The 18767-nt window shown below is 38.5% G+C and overlaps 2 protein-coding genes, 1 long non-coding RNA gene and 1 pseudogene across 3 annotated transcripts; all 4 read right to left on the bottom strand.

The window, feature by feature from the left end:
- Positions 1-982: 982 nt before the first annotated feature.
- Positions 983-3850, bottom strand: LOC114075074. The gene is made up of 2 exons (XR_003575406.1): positions 3015-3850; positions 983-1356 (listed from the first exon to the last, which is right to left on the bottom strand). It is a non-coding gene; the product is annotated as an uncharacterized LOC114075074 (long non-coding RNA).
- Positions 3851-7493: 3643 nt separating this feature from the next.
- LOC107006507 lies at positions 7494-8005 on the bottom strand. The gene is made up of 2 exons (XM_015205045.1): positions 7870-8005; positions 7494-7774 (listed from the first exon to the last, which is right to left on the bottom strand). Exons 1-2 carry the CDS (start codon positions 8003-8005, stop codon positions 7494-7496), a joined length of 417 nt encoding a protein of 138 aa, XP_015060531.1.
- Positions 8006-8137: 132 nt separating this feature from the next.
- LOC107006506 lies at positions 8138-9282 on the bottom strand. The gene is made up of 4 exons (XM_015205044.1): positions 8905-9282; positions 8617-8816; positions 8413-8471; positions 8138-8229 (listed from the first exon to the last, which is right to left on the bottom strand). Exons 1-4 carry the CDS (start codon positions 9280-9282, stop codon positions 8138-8140), a joined length of 729 nt encoding a protein of 242 aa, XP_015060530.1.
- Positions 9283-15401: 6119 nt separating this feature from the next.
- LOC107006504 lies at positions 15402-17197 on the bottom strand (annotated as a pseudogene).
- Between the last annotated feature and the right edge of the window lie 1570 nt (positions 17198-18767).

Below are 18767 nucleotides of genomic sequence, written 5' to 3'. Positions count from 1 at the left end.
CAAACGGATGGACAGGCAGAGCGTACTATTTAGACCCTAGAGGATAAGTTGAGAGCTTGTGCGATTGATTTTAATGGTAGAATAGATGATCATCTTCCTCTTATTAAGTTCTCCTACAACAATAGCTACCATTCCAACAATTAGATTACCCCTTATGAGACACTATATTAGTGTATATGTAGATCTCCTGTTGGTTTGTTTGAAGTAGGTGATGAATCTTTGATAGGACAAGATTAGGAAATTATGCTATGAAGAAAGTGCAACTCATTAGAAATAAACTTGAGACAACCTAGAGTCATCAGATTTCTTATGCAGATGTAAGGAGAAGGAAACTAGAGTTCAAGTTGATGATTGATTTTCTTGAATGTTTCAACTATGAAGGGTGATGAGGTTTGTCAAGAAAGGGAAGCTCAGTCCTCGATATGTAGGCCCTTACAAGGTCTTGAAAATGGTTGGCAAAATGGCATATTAGTAAGAGTTGGAAAGAGAATTAGTAACAGTGTGTGTGGGTGATCTCGTCTATGTGGTGCCTTTTGACCGTGTGCCTGTAAAAGATAGTATTTATTATGAGGAAATATTTATTTCGAAACGTTTTCAACTTTTTTAGAGTCGCCACTTAATTTTAAGAAAAAATCAAGAAAACTTCTATTTTTAAAAGACTCAACAGAAAAATCAATTGAAAATATTTAAAAGGGTTCGGGGATTCCTATTAACGTCTTAGGAATGTTTTGAAAGAATCAAAATACGTTCCTCTTAATTACGGTTATCCGACAACTAACTTAATTATGCTAAAAAATTGATTTTACTTGATTTGAAAAATGATTAGAACAGTAGAGAGTTTAAACTATTAACTTGTTCTATAAGTGAGTTATTTTACAAAAATTATTGATTTTAAGTCGATAAAAAATTTAAGGAGTTTTGGAGGGATTTGGAGTTTCTAACTTTAAAACTACCGACAAATAAAAGCAAAATAAAACGAAAATAAGAGAGAGAGAGAGGGATAAAGAGAAAGAGAGAGAGGAGAGATGGGTCCAAATCCGGGTTATCTGTCTGTCTGGACAAGTATTTGGACCCTTTGTTTGTGGGCCTTAGGCCCACTCGACTTGTAACTGTCCTAACTATTCCAAATAATGATGATAAAAAAGGGCTTAGGCCAAAACAAAATATAACATTTTTCACAATAAAATTGTTGGACTCTTGTCCAGATCATTCAATTTCTTCGATCTTCTTGGATTTCTTAAACCTCAAGAACTGTACGTCAATTTTATGGGTTGACTCGAAAGGGGAATTTTGAGCTCTTATGGCTCCCGGAAATGCTAGAGGAAAGGAGAGAGAATTCACGGAGAACTCGGGCGACTTTTACATGCAAGCAAAAGGAAACAACATAAGCGAAACTCATAAAATCGATAGAAGTACAATGTTATACGATGGTAGCATAACACGAGAAGCTACTGTTAACATCAAACTTTGTGTCACATAAACCATATGTTTCAAATAAGACCAAATGAAATATTACAATATTCGCATCATGGATATACCGGAACTATATAATCACTTCAACAAAGAAACACAATACCATACCGGCGAATAAATATGGCCCCAACACGTCAAAAAAAACCGTAAATAGAGAAAAATGATAGAACCAAATTAAACAATAACTAAAAAAATTTCAATAAGCAAGTATTAATTAGCTATATTTAAACAGTTGCAAATACACACGGAGGAACTGGGTTAAATTAATCTTCTTCAGGATATATATATAAAAAACTACCCATTTTGGCGTATTAATTCAAATTAAGCGAAAACACATGAAACTTAGGAGCTTTATGAGAAGGAAAAAAAAGATTTAAGAAAAGGGTAAAAGTAAAGCAAAAATAAGCAAACTAAAGTGAAAAAAAATAAATAAAAAAGGGAAAAATGATAATAATAAATAAAGAAAATCTATCAAGTAAGACCATTATTTCTGCATTTGAGATAAAACCACATATACCAAAATAATTCCACAGATATTAGAGGGCCTATCAGAACTATGCTAATAAAACTAATCAATGAAGTTGAAGACTCATATCATCAATTAACACCCAATAGCATCAAACGGAGGTATATAATGGCCAAGTTAGGGGAGACATAGAATGATATGCTAAGGGCACAAAAGCCTTGGTAAAGAGCAACGGTTTCAAAATCAAACCACGCGATATATATATATACATACATATATATATATATATATATATTATTTTAAGATTAAATTTTCTATTCTCCACGTGATTTAGTATGGCACTAAAGTCGGCGATAACTAAAACCACTCAAATTGATTGCAACTACATGGAAGAGACCTAGATGTATCTATTTAGACAAATATGATAGCGGAGAAAAGCCAATGCAAATGAGAAAATAAATGACTAGATGGAACGAGACCATTATAGACGGTATTATAAAAGTTGGAATATGGCATCTAAAATGGAAGAATTAAGTTCCTGTATTTTACCAAACAAATTTGAGCATTCCGAAACATGAACAAAACGATGAATAAAAATAGACAGCATGCTAACATTTGCAGAAATACTTTTTAAAAAAAAAACATTTCCCATTAATTAGGACCAAAGATAAGGGACATACAAAGACATAAAATTTGGCAATCTCCCTTTAAGAAAACAGCAACAACACAATAAACTCACCACCAAAACTCAAAGAATAGCACGGGCTATGCCGATTGAAGACGCTAAGCATAAACCATATTTAAAAAGAATGACTCTAACAACAGCAGACTGAAGACATACGAAATCGTAAAAAACTAGCTAAACCAAGAAAAATCAAACAATGGAAACATTGTTGGGGTTATCATAAAGTAATCACACTACATAATCTTTTACTCAATACTACAACCAAAAAATATGACTTAAGAATATGAATACTACACACTAATCATTACCAAACCAACGACAACCGAAATCAAAAACCACACCGAGGCAGAGGAGGGAAGAAAAAGGATGTAGTAAAGGAAGAAGTGTTACCTCCTCCGATGCAGCGAAACTGGGTGTCGACGAGCTTTTAGAGTGGCAATCCTTTCCCACCAACGTGACCATGAATATGGACAGCCGAGCGAAACAAAACAAACAAACGAGCAGGGATCCCGATAAACTCCTTTGAACTTGAAAAGAAATAATGAGAAAGAAACGACACCAGGTCTCAACTGAGCTAACTTTCTTTCCTTCGGAATATTCTCAAACAAATTTCAACTCTAGCTCTCTCTAGTATTTTCTCTGATATATGTATGTATATGTTATTTTCTAAAAATTTTCCTACAACGTTTCTGTTAGTTGTAAATTAAATCAAAAAAACTTATCTCTCTAGAAACCCCCCCCCCCTCTCAAACAATAATCATAACGAGTATATATAGCAAAACGGCTAGGTTTTATGGAAAAAGGGGGGGAGAGCCAAAAACGACAGGGACTAAAGGAAAAATTGGGATTCCATGTGCTAGTTTGAATTCGAAACCCCCTTTCCCCTTTTTCATCCACAAGATTTCTGGAAAAAAAATCTGAACTTATCCGAAAAGGGAAAGAGGGGGGTATGTATGAGATGAAATCGATTGTCCTTGGTGTTATACGTGTCTCCATCTCACGCCACCAAGGATGATCGCGTGCCTTGCCCAGTTGATTTTGCTGCTGCAGTGGTATGGAGACAGGGATGATGAAGCGCGTTGATTATGTTGGTTTGTCGTTTTTGGTGGAGTTCACACTTTCTGGAAATTTGAGATGGGTTGAAATTTTTAGTGGTTCGGTTGAAAAAAAAGATAGTTGAGTGTGGGCTGGGTCAGTTCGTTTTGTTGGCTGATAATTGGGGGTGGGATGGGATGTTGAAGAATTAGAGAAGGGAAAGGGAATAGGGCTGGGAATTAGACCAATAGATGGCCCAACTTTCGGTCTTAATAAAATAAGTTAATTTATTTCGCTAATAATAATATGAATCAATTAATTAATAATTTTAACAAGATAAAATAGTTAACTTAATTATAACTAATGATTCAAATCGTAAACTAACAACATAAACAAAATCAACTCTATAAAGTATTAAGTAAGACCAAAATCTTTTGGGACGATTTTAATATTTATAAAATAAACTAATTATATATACAATTATATAAACATATATTACTTACACTATAATAAGATAAACTAATAAATTTAACTATAAACTAAGGATTCGACCTACAAATTTCTAAAACTAATTTAATAAAGTTTTAAGTAAAACTAAAACCTTTTTGCGACAATTTTTTGAATATCTCATAAAATAAATAATTATAAAAAAACCTATAAGAATATACATCGCTTCAACATTATAAAAAGTCGACTAAAATTATCTTTAAAATGACTTGAAAATCATTTGAATCTTATAAAGTCGACTATTTCAACTGGTTAGGAAATTATGAAACTAAAAAATTGATTATTATCGGGGAGGGTCAAAATTTTGGTGTCAACAATTGTCCCTTATTTTACATGGATTGATGCAAGAAATTCCAAGAAAATGAAATTGACTAATCCAATTTTGACAAACCACATCTTCACCTTAAAAAGAGGAATTGGTACGGACTCTAGGAATTATGACCGAACCCCAAAAATGGATTTTCTATATATCTTAGACTATATGAGAATTCAGGCCACATGTTGTTCAATACGCCTGATTTAATACACAATTTTTAAAGAATTCAATAGTCACTCCTGTACTGAATTATGAGGGGACCTAAATACTCGAGAATAAGATTTAAGAATGAGTGTTGGAATACAGCCGAGTTTTCGACATTGAGCCCGCCTATATATCCCTATGCCTAAGGAATCAAGCTGCTTGTAGTCGACTCGATCGGCTGAAAAAGAAATCTATTACTATAGATAACCTTTGGCTCTGGACAAGTGACAAAGTTAAACGAGTATGAAAAGGAGGCTTGTAACCTCTTAGCCATGAATGAGGCGCGCTGCACACCCATAATTAAGAGCTTACACGGATATAATTTCCAAAACTCTTGGCGCATTGTCACTCAGATTGGAAACTTGCTTCCGACATATACCAAAATTTCCGGATGCGAGACTCAAAACTGAAAGACCTAAAGAAAAACACACATTCCTTTTGATAGGGGTGTGGTTTAGTTGTGGTGGAAGTCGCTCCTCTGCTTGAGTCCTAAGAGTTTGACACTCCTCTTTGGACTATGTCCCAGTTCGCTGCTAAGAAAAAGTTCCACATTGTATTGTATCCTTTTTGATGTCGTCCGCACCTGTGATATGTTTCAAAGAATTCATCCTTTCGGATGCTCTCGACAAAGACTAAGATAAAATCCGTCAGCATAAAAATGCAATCAAGATGGGAGACAGTGTGTTTTACCATGTCAACACTTAATTGTTCTCCTCGACATTTTTTTTGACGTAACCTCGATTGGTTTGTCATAAAGCAAATAAAGCTCATGCCTTGTGTTTGCAATATAATCTTCAATGTATTCTTCATTTAATGTCAACATAAAGGAAAGTTGATGCAATGTGCTAGTGTTTCTCTTGATGTTTACTTTTATCAAAATAAAAGAATGCAGTTGATGCCGATAGATAAATGTTTATCTTGGGATGCACGATTTTCTTTTCTGGCAGTGCATGACTTCTTGCAGGGCATGGAATCCTTCCCGTGATGCGTAAATTTCTGCGAGGTATGAAATCTTCTCACGACGCATAACTTTCTGCGAGGAATGAAATCCTCTTGCGATTTGTAAATTTCAACGAGGCATGGAATCTTCTCGTGATGCATAAATTTCTGTGATGTATGAAATCTTCTCGCAATGAAGAAATTTCAACGAGGCATGGAATCTTCTCGTGATGCATAAATTTTGGTGAAGTATAAAATTTTCTCGCGATGCATAAATTTCTGCGAGGTATGAATTCTTCTCACGATGCATAAATTTCTGCTAGGTATGGAATCTTCTTGTGATGCTTGGATATTAACTCGCGATGCATGATCTTCCGCGATGCATGAATATTGACTCGCGATGCATGATCTTCCGCGATGCATGAATATTGACTCACGATGCATGGATATTGATTCGCAATGCATGATCTTCCGCGATTCATGGATGTTGACTCGCGATACTTGATCTTCCGCGATGTATGGATATTGACTCGCGATGCATGATCTTCTGGGATACACGAATATTGACTCACAATGCATGATCTTCCGTGATGTATGGATATTGACTCGCGATGCATGATCATTAAGAGGGCATGAATATCTTCTTGAGATTTTCGCTTGATTTACCTTCGAACCTTGTCGGACGTTCTTTATAAATTTCATGTTATTGGAAATTGACTAAATTAAACTATTGATTTTGGGATAGTTTTCTTCTCCTTTGACTTCTACATATTCATCCATCATAAGAATTTGCTGATTTCAGAGCAAATCTATAAACCTGCGTCCACAGAAAAATTGTTAGTTTTAAAAACAAACTGATCTGTGTTGATTTCTTCAGTTTTCTGCTCCTTGTCCTGCTATCTCCGGTTGATTTCCCGATCTCCCGACTATTAATATATAAGACAAAAATTTTATGTCAAAACAAATGAAACCTAAAAGAGAAAATTTAAGAGAAATAAATTTTCGTGAAATAGTATCTGAAAAAAGGTCAATGCCAAGTCATGTCATATCAGGCTTAACAAACTTCTTTGAGTCTGATGCTTGGAGGTCTATCTGATTATTCGCTTAAGAGTTTTTCAAAGTCATTCTGGACTTGTAGATAAACACATGCGGAAATCTTTTGGCCATCCTCAAAATTTTTGTTCCAGTTAAATGTCTTGCTTATCTTTCCACTGTAACTGAGTAGATTGCAAAATTTTTGAGATCTTGTCAAAAGTTCTATCCCAGTTGCAAATCTCGAAACATCTTCAGTCTTGACTTGCTAAGGAAGAATCTTCTTCTCGAGAATTGTTGAGTCCCTCTCAAAAATTGTGTCCAAATTTCTATTGTAAAGAGGAATAGAAATCTTATGGGAGATATGACCGAACCTTTGTGGCGCCTACGTATCCCGTTGAGGCAGGAATCTAGTCAAACGTAGTTCCTCCTCAAAGTTTAACAAAATAAAAAATTTACAAAGAAAACCGATCAAGGACGACATAGGCCGCCTACGTATCTCATTCTTGAGAATTCAGGTCGAACGTAGTTCATATACAAAGAAATATTTAAAAAGGGGTGGAAGGGGTGACCGAAGACGATATAGGCCGCCTACTTATCTCATTCTTGAGAATTCAGGTAAGACGTAGTTCATTACAAAAAGGGATAAAAATTTAAGCAAAACAAATACAAGCAAACAAAATTATTACAAAGAAATGACATAAATACAAACTAAAACTTTACACCTAATATCTCTTGACAGCATCTGAGTTGATTGGTTTAGGCCATACGGTGCTATCCATCTCCGACAGGACCAAAGCACCTACGGATAATACCTTGTGAACCATGTAGGATCCTTACCAATTTGGTGCCAATTTTTCTTTGTACTCATCTTGATGAGGAAAAATGCGCTTAAGTACTAACTGACCGATTTCAAAAGTTCTAGCTCTTACTCTCTTATGGAAAGCGCGAATCATTCTCTGTCGATACAACTGACCATGAAAAACGGCAACCATTCTCTTCTCATCAATCAAAAGTAGTTGATCGATCCGCTTGCTGACCCATTCAGCATTACTTAACTCAGCTTCTTGGATGATTCTCAAAGACGATATTTCAACTTCAGCAGGTATGACTGCTTCTGCTCCATACACAAGCAAGTATGGAGTAGCTCCAGTCGACGTTCTGACGGTCGTCCGATAACCCAATAAAGCATATGACTACATCTCATCCAACCTCGGTGATTGTCAACCACTTTCCTCAGAATCTTCTTGATGTTCTTATTGGCGGCCTCCACAACTCCGTTCATTTGAGGGCGATAAGCAGTTGAGTTTCGGTGAGTAATCTTGAATTGCTCACATATATCTCTCATCAAGTGACTGTTAAGATTTGCACCATTATCAGTAATGATTGATTCCGATAATATGAACCTGCATATCAAATTGTTACAAACCAAATCAACCACAACATTCTTGGTTACCGACTTTAAAGAAGTTGTTTCCATTCACTTGGTGAAATAATCAATTGCAACCAAACTGAATCTGTGTCCATTTGAAGCGGCTGGCTCTATCAAACCGATGACATCCTTACCCCAAGCTACAAATTGGACAAGGTGAACTCATAGCATTAAGTTCGTGAGGTGGCACTCTGATCAAATCACCATGACTTGACATTTGTGGCATTTTTGCACAAACTTGCAACAATAATTCTCCATAGTCATCCAGAAATACTTAGCTCGTAGGATCTTTCTTGCCAAAGTGAGCCCATTCATATGCGTACCAAAAACTCCAACATGTATCTGTTCAATAAGCTTCGCAACTTCAACAGCATCAACAGATCTAAATCTCCAATAACCAACAGCTCATGGACGTTCATGTCAATGGCCCTTCTCAAACCGAGAATACAAGCTTTGTATTCGGCCATGTTGTCGTGCAATTAAATCGGAGTTTAGCCGCAATGGGATAGTGTTGACCAGACTCTAACACTAAATTTGCTCCAATAACTTTACCTTGATGATTTTCTGCTCCATCAAAGAATTGTCTCTGACCGGGGTATGTTTCAGAAATATCTCCACCCTTAAATGACACTTCTTCATTGTGAAAATAAGTCTTAAGTGGTTCATACTTTTCATCAACGGGATTTTCTACAAGATGATCAGCCAAAGCCTGTGCCTTTATTTCCTTCTGAGTCACATACACGATATAAAACTCACTCAACAGCATTTGCCATTCAGCTAACTTTCCGATCGGCATATTTTTCTGGAAAATATACTTCAATGGATCCATTATAGAAATGAGATATGTAGTATACGAAGACAAATAATGTCTCAACTTCTGGGCAAGCCAAGTCAAAGCACAACACGTTCTCCACAACCAGAGTGTATCGAGACTCATATGGAGTAAAGTTCTTGCTTATGTAATAGATAACTTTTTCCTTCTTTCCTGTCTCATCGTGTGGACCGAGTACGGATCCGAATACACTATCTGAGACAGACAAATACCGCAACAAAGGACTCCCTTCTCGCGGAGGAACCAATATCGGTGGATTTGACAAATAGTTCTTGATAGCATCAAAAGTAGTCTGACATTCTTCAGTCCACTTTGTCTGGGCGTCTTTCTTCAACAGCTTAAAGGTAGGCTCACACACCATGGTTGATTGAGCTATGAATCGACTGATGTAGTTTAACCTCCCTAAGAAACTCATCACCTTTTTTCTTGTCTTCGGCAGAGGTTACTTTTAAATTGATTTAATATTTGAAGGGTCGAGCTCAATACCCCTTCTTCTATCTATAAATCCCAACAACTTTTTGTCTGGAACTCCAAAAGCGCATTTGGCGGGATTTAACTTCAAGTTGTAACGACGCAAACGATTAAAGAATTTCCTTACATGTTCCAAGTGGTCCGAACTATCGCCGGACTTGATTATGACGTCATCCACATATACCTCAATCTCCTTATGAATCATGTCATGAAATATGGTCGTCATAGACCTCATATAGGTAGCACAAGCATTCTTGAGGCCAAATGGCATCACTCTGTAATGATATACACCCCAAGGTGTAATAAAAACTGTCTTTTCTGCATCTTCCTCGTCCATCAGAATCTGATGATAACCTGCGTAACAATCCACAAATCACTTCATACTTAGCACAGTTATCAATCAAAATATGAATATTCGGCAACGGAAAATTATCCCTCGGGCTAGCTTTGTTGAGGTCTCTTATTCGACACAAATCTTGATTTTACCATCTTTTTGGTGACCGGAACAACATTGGCCAACCAAGTCGGGTATTTTGTCATTTCCACCAATCGGGACTCTATATTCTTGGTGATATCTTCTTTAATCTTTAAATTTAATTCAGGCTTGAACTTTCGAGCCTTTTGCTTCACCAGATCGAACCCCAAATTAATCAGTAATTTATGAGATACAACATCGGTACTCAGCCCTTGCATGTCACCGACTCTCAATAGAACACATCAATATATTCAGCAAGCAAATGAATTAGGCCATTTTTTATCTTCATTCAAGTGGACGCTGATTTTGACCTCTTTGACACACTCTTGGTCTCCCAGATTTACAGTTCCAGTTTCCTCCAAATTTAGTTTATGCTGATTTTCAAACTGCCAAAATTCTTTGGAGACATACTCTGGTTCCTCACTTTCTTCTTAGTAATCATCAACCTCGTCATCACCTACCTCATTTTGTTCATTCAGCTCGTGACATAGCATTACATTAGTAGGTTTAAAAACCTACATTACTGAAACCATAAACAAACAAAGTTAGACAATCAAAGTATAACAAATGAGTAAATAAATAAATTTTATAAACAAATGAGGTTTTCATTCAAATTGGAAAACAATGAAAACTTTGGCCATGGCATAGGGCCATGTTGCCTTTTTTGAACATCACGATGGAAATTTAAAAATTCAAATAGTTAAGAAAAATTCAAAATGGTAGTTCTCGAGCCTCTTTCGGACTACCACCTATTTAAATATGCATAAAACGATGCCCTTCTACAAAGGATTTCGTGGAATAAGGATAGGCGTGGAGGTCCAGTTCTGCAGCATCTCTCCTAGATTAGCATTGCGGAATCCTGTCAGCTGGACCTCTTCTTCAATGACAGCATCAATTTCTTCAAAAAGGCCACAGATTCCTTTCCAAAAGTCTTCATGCTCAGCATACTCCCGGGCTGGGAATGATTGATACAGATGGAGGATCGGATTAGCCAATACTTGATCATTCTTCTTCTTTGTCTTCAAATCATCACCTGTGGGGATGTACCCCAAACCATATCTGGATCCTTTAACAAGGACCGGAATAGGCTCAATAATTCCTTGGGAATTTCTTCCCAATTACAAACCTGGTTCAAAACTATTCTGCAGCATCACCGTGGCTATCATCTTGTACACGGCAGGTAGGGGAGTCTGTGGGGCCAAGTCTTCACTGGTGACATTTACCAGCTCCACCGTGTAAAAATTTGTACCTCGCGATACTTAATCAATGATTGGCGCCTTTCTGCCAGAGTGACTCCCTTCGCTAGGAATAACCCGCTCTTCGTTCTTCCATACGAGCTTCATCATCTGATGTAGAGTAGAATGGACAGCTCCAGCCATATGGATGAAAGGCTTTCCCAGAAGAAGGTTATAGCTGGTATCGATATCCAATACTTTAAATTGTGCAGTGAATTCTTCTGGGCCCATTTGGATGATCAGATTCACCGCTCCCAACGTATCTCTATGAACCCCGTCAAAGGCTCTTACATTGACTTGGTTTTGCTCAAGTTTTCCCAAGTCAAACATTAACTGCCTCAACGTCGACAACGAGAAAATACTTAGACCAGATCCATCATCTACTAAGACGAGGTTGACACTCTTTCCGTGACAGACGACAGTAATATGCAGTGCCTTGTTGTGGGACCCCCCTTCAAAAGGCAACTCGTCATCACAAAAGTTAAACCTCGGATATACTTGGTCAAACGGTAGATACGATATCTTTGAACCGTCGAGATTTAGTGTATACCCATATAACCATATGTCACACAATAAACCCTTACTGTTTATGGTTCTTACGGTTGTGTTCGTTTCAGCCATGAACACCTCCTGATTTCATGAGTGTATAGAGAATAGGATTTTGACATAAGATTCTCTTTGAAACGATTTACACTTCACACTCACATAGGCGATTTCTAACCGTGTCATCTCGTAGATACATTATTTGATCAAATTTGCCAAACTTAGAAAATCATTAAAAACTTTAAGCTTTATTAACTCATTAATAAGTCTTAAAGTTTTAACCTTGTTCCTGAACATTGTCTTCATCATGAGAATTGATTGACTTGATTGACAATGTTGAGACATCAGTCACAACTTTGTTTTTCTCCTTGAATCTAGCTCTTGGAATCTCCAATATGCTAAATACAGTTACCGCCATGCTGACTTGTCCTAAACGTAAATCCATTCCTTTCGATGATCTTTCAACTACCTCTCTCACTAGGCCTTTCATTAGTGGATCTGACACATTATCACTTGACTTCACATAGTCAATTGTGATGATTCCTGTGGGACCCCCCTTCAAAAGGCAACCCGTCATCACAAAAGTTAATCTGATGCCCTCGAATAACCTGGTGGATCATAGCGGCCACGTTATCTATACTTGTGCCTGTGGGTACATACATATAATCGAGAGCCTTCATCAAAGCATGCATGTGTGACTGAGAACTCATCAGCAGGTCCCATACAGAAATCTGGGCTGGAATCTTCTCCAAATACTTGACAATAGAATAATCTTACGGTTGCATTCTCCTGCAGAATTCCTCTGCCTCACCTCGCTTATTGTCCATTTAGCTTGATCCTTCTTTTGACCTCCAAGAGCAAGCTCCTCAGTAGTATAACATCTTCTGGATCAAGACATACTTTGTGCAGCAGTAGTCTCAATCACGAATTTTTTCTTGATAAGAGCTTTTGATGACACCAAGGCAACAACTTTTGCAGGTGTCAAGATAGCGAACTCTTTTTTCTCTTTTATTCTCAAGGACGCTACACCCTTTTCCAACTCGTCATAAATGATTCGAGTTATCACTTTCGTCCCACACCAATCATCGTCTATTTCTATCATACTGACGTTATCGCCTCCGTGATTCGGCAAAGATTGGTATTGACATTAGGTGCAGCTGGTTGGAGATAAACCACCTCTTGGTCCATTAAATCTTGAATCTTGTGCTTGAGTTTGATACATTCCTTAGTATCAATCCCAACACTATTGGAATGATAAGCACATCTTTGATCTAGCCAAAGAATTTTTAATTGATATCCACGGGTTGGGGCCCTACTGGGTGGAAATATTCGGCCGCAACCAGTAACTTATACAACTTTGTTTGGCTTTTCGCGAGAATGGTGAAATTCCTCGAATGCTTCTTCTCGAATCGAGGCCGAGAGGGATCATAACTTCTTTGTTGGGGATGAGGCACTTGTTGATAACTTCTGGTATTTGGACGAGGAGCTTGGCTTCTGGGATATTGATTTATTTGGTAATTTGGAATTGGAGCTTGGTAGTTCGGGTGGGGATTTTAATACGGTGGAGCTTGTACTTGATACGCAGGATGGGGCGCTTGGTAGCTTGACTGCACGTTAGCATATTTGGGAGCAACACCCTGGTAGGGAGATAGAATTTTGTAGGGTGGAGGATGATTTGGGTAAACGAGAGATGGATTTTTGTAATTCTTTGGTGGACTTGGTATAGTGGAGCTTGGACGCTTGGATAAGTGCCGGTAGCATTATGATAAATTGGAGGATTATTGGGACAACTAGCTTGCGTGTACCAAGCTTGGTCGGATTTTCGGGAAGGCCGAAAACGACCTTGGAAATATGACGAGCTTCTGGGGTTTTTCTTTCCCCGTATGAAATAACAGCAATTTATTGTCTTTTCTTTTTCAAAAACCCTGAAGATCCATGGGATGCGGATACACCGGCTCTCTTTCCTGATTTTAAGTTGTCCTCAATAGTCTCACCAATCTTGACTATCTCGACAAACTTTGCTCCAACGAGCAACATAATTCTATCATAATATTCAGGCTCTTTCACGCGCACGAATACTTCAACGATTTCTTTCTCAGACATGGGTAGTCTCACCCTTGCCGCTTCTTTTCTCAACCTATAGGTGAACTCCCTATAGCTCTAGGTTGATTTTTGCTTCATCTTCTCCAAGGAGTATCTGTCTGGAAAAAATTCTACATTGTAATCAAATCGATCGATAAAATATTTGTCCAATGCATTCCAGCTGGGCCATTACCTGGTTTCTTGCGAGGTAAACCATTCAAGAGCTTCTCCGCACAGGCTTGGATGAAGAGACCATCAATAGAGCTTCATCCCTACCAACTCCAAAGAGCTGGTCACAGTAGGCTCTCAAATGAGCCATAGGGTTTCCTACTCATCCGAAGGTATCAAACTTCGGGATCTTGAACCCTTCTGGAAGGTCCAAATTTGGATGAATACATAATTATTCATAACTAATCCCGGCGATATCAAGGATGCATTGGAGCTCCTTGATGGCCTTCTTGATCTCTTCTTTTATGTCGACCTTTACCTCTTCCTTTGCCTCCCACTCCTTTTCATGTTCCTCATAATGGTCTAGCTCAGAACCATACACATCGTGCTTGGCAGGGATGGGGATTTTCAAGGGGTTCTTTTGGGTAAGGGTGGAGCTACATAGGGACTCTAGGCATTTTGAGCGGTTTGATAATTCTGTGGGTAAGTCTGCGGATTGGTATTCTGATTTAAGTGGTGGTGGGATGTTTGTGGATTAAAATTATTTTGATTTGGATTTAGGTTTTGATTTTGCGGTGGGGGAGCAGTTTGATGGTGGGTATTTTGAGGACGGGGTGACATTTGGGGGTGGTTGTTTTGAGGAAGAGGTGGAGTTTGGTAGAATGCAAAAGCATATTGGGGATTTCGGGTAGTCAGATCTATAACTGACGGATTCTGAGACGGTGTAGAAAGCTTCTTCTGGTTTGGATCCATATTTGAGGAATGGAAGTAGATTGGAGGTTTCCCATTAGCAGTGTTAGCAACAAATCCTGGTGGAGGCGAATCCTTTCTCCTTTGCATTTCTACCCTCATCTCTGCAATCTGTTGCATCAGCAATAGAATCAACTCATTCTGGTCTTCTATGGTGGGTTGAGCCACCCCAACATGAGAAAGACTTACTTCTTCGTTATTATCCCCCATAACAGTCTTTTCTTTGTCTGATCTTTGTCTAGGGAAGGAATCTGTGCGAACTTTTGATCTGGTGAAATAGGGATGATCTGGTAGCTTTTGATCAACACAAATCAGTTTCAAAGTACCTGAGAAGGAAAGCGACTCAAAGGCAAACTTGTTAGTGCAAATTCAGAATATAAAATGCATAATATCACATAGAGAGTAGATAAACACACGAATTGGTTTGTTTGAGGATATCTTCAACTCACGAGTAAGGACGGAAACACATTTTCTACAAGCAGGAGTTTGCTTGTTTTAGTTTTGAAACTGTCTCAGAAAGGCTAAATCACGTTGAGCTAAGGTCTTCTTGCAGCTGCTCTTTGATGTATGTTGATCTGACCTTCGTATCTTTTCGTAACATGAAGAGGGGTAATGGAAATGTTTAAAGATAGGGGTCCGGCCTTGAGAGGCTGCCTACGTATCTCACAAGGTGAATTCAGGCCCAACGTAGTTCGAATAAAAAAGAGAATATTTTCATTCATTTATTCTTTGGGATTACAAGGAAACGGAAAAACAACAAAGCTTTAAAGATGAACCAATGACTCCATCTCAGTCATTTTCTTCTCTTCGTCACCTTCATCTTAGCCACGGGGAATGGTCTCAACTTGAATCTTTCCCACGTCGATGAGGGATTCGAGGCCGTGACGAAAGTTGAGACACTTTTCAATGTTGTGGTCTGTGGCGTGATGATGATAGGGACAACGCTTTTGGATTTCGTGCTGAAGAGAATATTGCATGTCCACATTCTAGTAGTAATGGGAAAAGACGCCATTCTGAACTAAATCTGAGTAGATTTCCCCCTCATTCTTTTCTTGAAAGGTCTGAATGAACAATGAAAGAATCTGGTTTCCTCTGTGACCGGTATGTCTAGATGTGGTTCATCACATGCAAGGATGACGTTGTCACCCCAAGTGTTAGGAGTACTATCCATAATGAATAAATAATTGACTGCATTTTTAAACCCAATACACTCCTCTATTATATGCCCTTTCTCCGTGGGATTACATTCACACGTCTTATGGAGATCTTCTTATCCCGCTTCGAGGGTTGACTTCTTAACAGGTCTAAGCAGTCCCCTAGATCGATAGTGTTCAAAAACGAGAGCGCACGAAATGACCTCTATCTTCTTTCGGCCTTCGTACAGATATGCCTCGAGAGAAATTTTGCCGTCTCCTTTTGCCAGACATCCCTCGAAAGAAGGTTGGCAAGGCAAGTACCTCCTCATAAATTTCCTCCTTACACATTTTTTCATTGATTTCTTCTTTGGGGCTCTCAGAGGAAATAATAATTCATATAAACGCTTTCCGCGCTGCTTCTGCCTATCGATACTCTCTTCTTCACTTGGTTTCTCTTGAATACCCTTTCCCTTGTCCTGAGCGGCGATTTTACTTTTCCTGATCCAGTAAAGTAATGTTTAGGATTTGGAGATGAGATTTGTCTTTTGATGGAGAAACTTAAGACTCAGAAAGTTTTGGTCGGACATTTGTGATAGTGACTCTTGTATATTTCTTCTGGAAATTTATGGATAGGAGTGGATTTTCGATATCCTCATTCGTAGCAACATAGAACATAAGCAGTTAAACACACATATATCGCGTCCTAATTATGCATGTGACCCTTTAGTGCCAGGTGTAGGCCTAGTGATCTGACGGATGTATTGCGTCATTTAAACAAATTATTGTATCCCCAAAAATGAACTTCACTAAAAATCATAGCGTTCTTTACGTAATTTAAATCAAACGGGGTATATTTCAGGGATTGGGATATCATGCGAATACAGAAAAAAAAAACAATCCTACACAGGGAAGTTAAAAGGTTGATGGCTCGGCTCGTCTTCTGACCTTCTCTACTTCTTCATGGATGATGCACTTGCTTGTGAACACATACGACTCAGCAAACACAACTTTTGAAAATGTTGGTACGACTTGTAGAGTGTTCATCTGCTCGTCTAGGTTTGCGTCCAAACGCAGCAGAAAAGCCCTTGTATCGGCTAACTCTTGTGACGTCACACCTAAAACCCTCTGATTTTCTAATTCTCGGAACTACTACTCTTGCTCTTTTTGCTGAAATTCTTGCTCTTTTTCCTGAAATTCTTGCTCTTTTTCCTAAAATTCTTGCACCCTTTGCTGAGATTCTTGCTCTCTTTGGTCCCATTCTTGCTGAAAATGGTATGCATGGATCTGAAGCATTGTCTTTACATCTTCAATTTCTCAACCTGCGCGTCGTGTTGGGTTCATTACACCATGCAAATCATTCTGCAACCATGTCTTGTATTCGTCAACGTACCCAGCTTCATATCTGTCTTCAGCCATATCCCATTTCATGTTGACACGTCTGGCCCATTCTTGGAGGATGATCTTAGCGAAAGGTATTATGCCGCTCCCGCTGTAATCGACAACATAAGATCTAGCATCCCCTTGGACGGGTGTGATTTGTGTTCTACCAATTTAGCGCATCACTCTTGCTGGGTTGTAGGGCCGCAATCCTCTGATCCAAGGAAGGACTAAAAATGGAAGTTTGCCCCTGTGCTGCTCCCCACTCGGACTTGAAGTTTGGTAACATCCACTGTATATCTCCTTCTCTCAGATCATAAAATACCCTCGCCCACACATCCCTGGTGGTATGAATTGGGATTCTGCGGACGCTTAGATAGAATTCATAATAATCAAGAGGACTCGTCTGGCTCGGTTTGGCCAACTCCTGTGCTGGGCACCGTCCTTTTGCAGTGATTCTCAATCATCCACCATTGAAGTAGATAGTTGCAACCTTGGAAAAATGGAAACCCATTCTTACACAAACTTAAAGATCGATAAATGTCGGCCAAGATGACCGGGGCCAAACTACAGTAGTTCTTTTCTTCTTGTTTTCTACCAATTCCTCTGAATATGGCATCCACTACCATAACAACCCAAGTGTCGATTTTCTTTCCTTAATTTGTAGGGAACACCATACTTCCTAAAAGTCATGCTGAGAAAGCGATAGTCTGAGTCTGCCTCCACGTACTGTGATTGTGGAATTCATTTGGGAATAGTTTTAAATAGCTGTTGTGTCCCCATTTCTCTACAAATCTCATTAGTGGTATATAGTGGGTTTCCAACCAATTTGCATTCACCAGCAATAACATATTCTTCAATTCTTCACTAGTTGGCTTATCAGGCAAAACGATGTCATGATCATGACATTTTTTCCTCTTGCTACATGTCCCGATAGAGTCCAGACAATCCTTAATTTCCTCTAGTGTGGGTGTTATTTTGAAGTCCATTATTGAAGGTAAGTGACCCAGTTGAATCGAGATTTATCTCTTTTGACAATCATTGAGGTTGTCCCACCATACGCGGAGAATGTCAGGCGTCTTGGTGACCATGTTGAAATGGAGGAACATTTAAACGCGCAATACATCCTTCAGATTTAACAATAAAAATCCTCGTCCTATCGAGCCGTGGGCTCTTTCGACTCAAGGTGGTCTTCTAATTGGCCCAACACCCAAGGGATGTTGTGTCGTCTTAGGCCAATGCGCTACTTTTCGGGATTGGGTTTCACTCTATCTTAGTTTAACTAGGAGTGAATTGTATTTAAAGTGGAAAGGGTATCCCAAGGGACTACTTGGGCCGGGACAGTTAACGATCGTTGACTATGAAGTAGCCAACTACGCTCGTTAGGGTGCCCCGAGAAAATTTTTGTTAATGAACAACTGTGAACATGCATAATCATCCTTTAGTGAAAATGAAATAATTATCGTTTGAGGGAGTTATGATATGCCATGAATGTAACAGTCCAAAAAAGAATATAAACTTAAACAAGTAAACAATTTATCACAAATAACTGATTAACATTAGTTTTAAGGTCAGAATCCTCCAAACTCCCCAGCAGAGTCGTCATTTC

Source organism: Solanum pennellii, chromosome 12 (genome assembly GCF_001406875.1).
Source record: "Solanum pennellii chromosome 12, SPENNV200".
Taxonomy (NCBI): Eukaryota; Viridiplantae; Streptophyta; class Magnoliopsida; order Solanales; family Solanaceae; genus Solanum; species Solanum pennellii.
The sequence above is the reverse complement of the archived record's forward strand: the minus strand, read 5'-3'. Positions and strand labels throughout refer to the sequence as shown.

What these genes read in the sequence shown, in the direction of transcription:
- LOC107006507 (XM_015205045.1), bottom strand. Translation starts at nt 8,005, where the DNA reads ATGAGAGATATATGTGAGCAATTCAAGATTACTCACCGAAACTCAACT. An exon ending in AGTGGTTGACAATCACCGAG is followed by an intron (nt 7,775 to 7,869) that starts GTTGGATGAGAT and finishes TGTATGGAGCAG; the next exon opens with AAGCAGTCATACCTGCTGAA.
- LOC107006506 (XM_015205044.1), bottom strand. Translation starts at nt 9,282, where the DNA reads ATGGTGTGTGAGCCTACCTTTAAGCTGTTGAAGAAAGACGCCCAGACA. An exon ending in GTTATTGGAGCAAATTTAGT is followed by an intron (nt 8,472 to 8,616) that starts GTTAGAGTCTGG and finishes TTGGAGATTTAG; the next exon opens with ATCTGTTGATGCTGTTGAAG. An exon ending in GATACATGTTGGAGTTTTTG is followed by an intron (nt 8,230 to 8,412) that starts GTACGCATATGA and finishes TCCAATTTGTAG; the next exon opens with CTTGGGGTAAGGATGTCATC.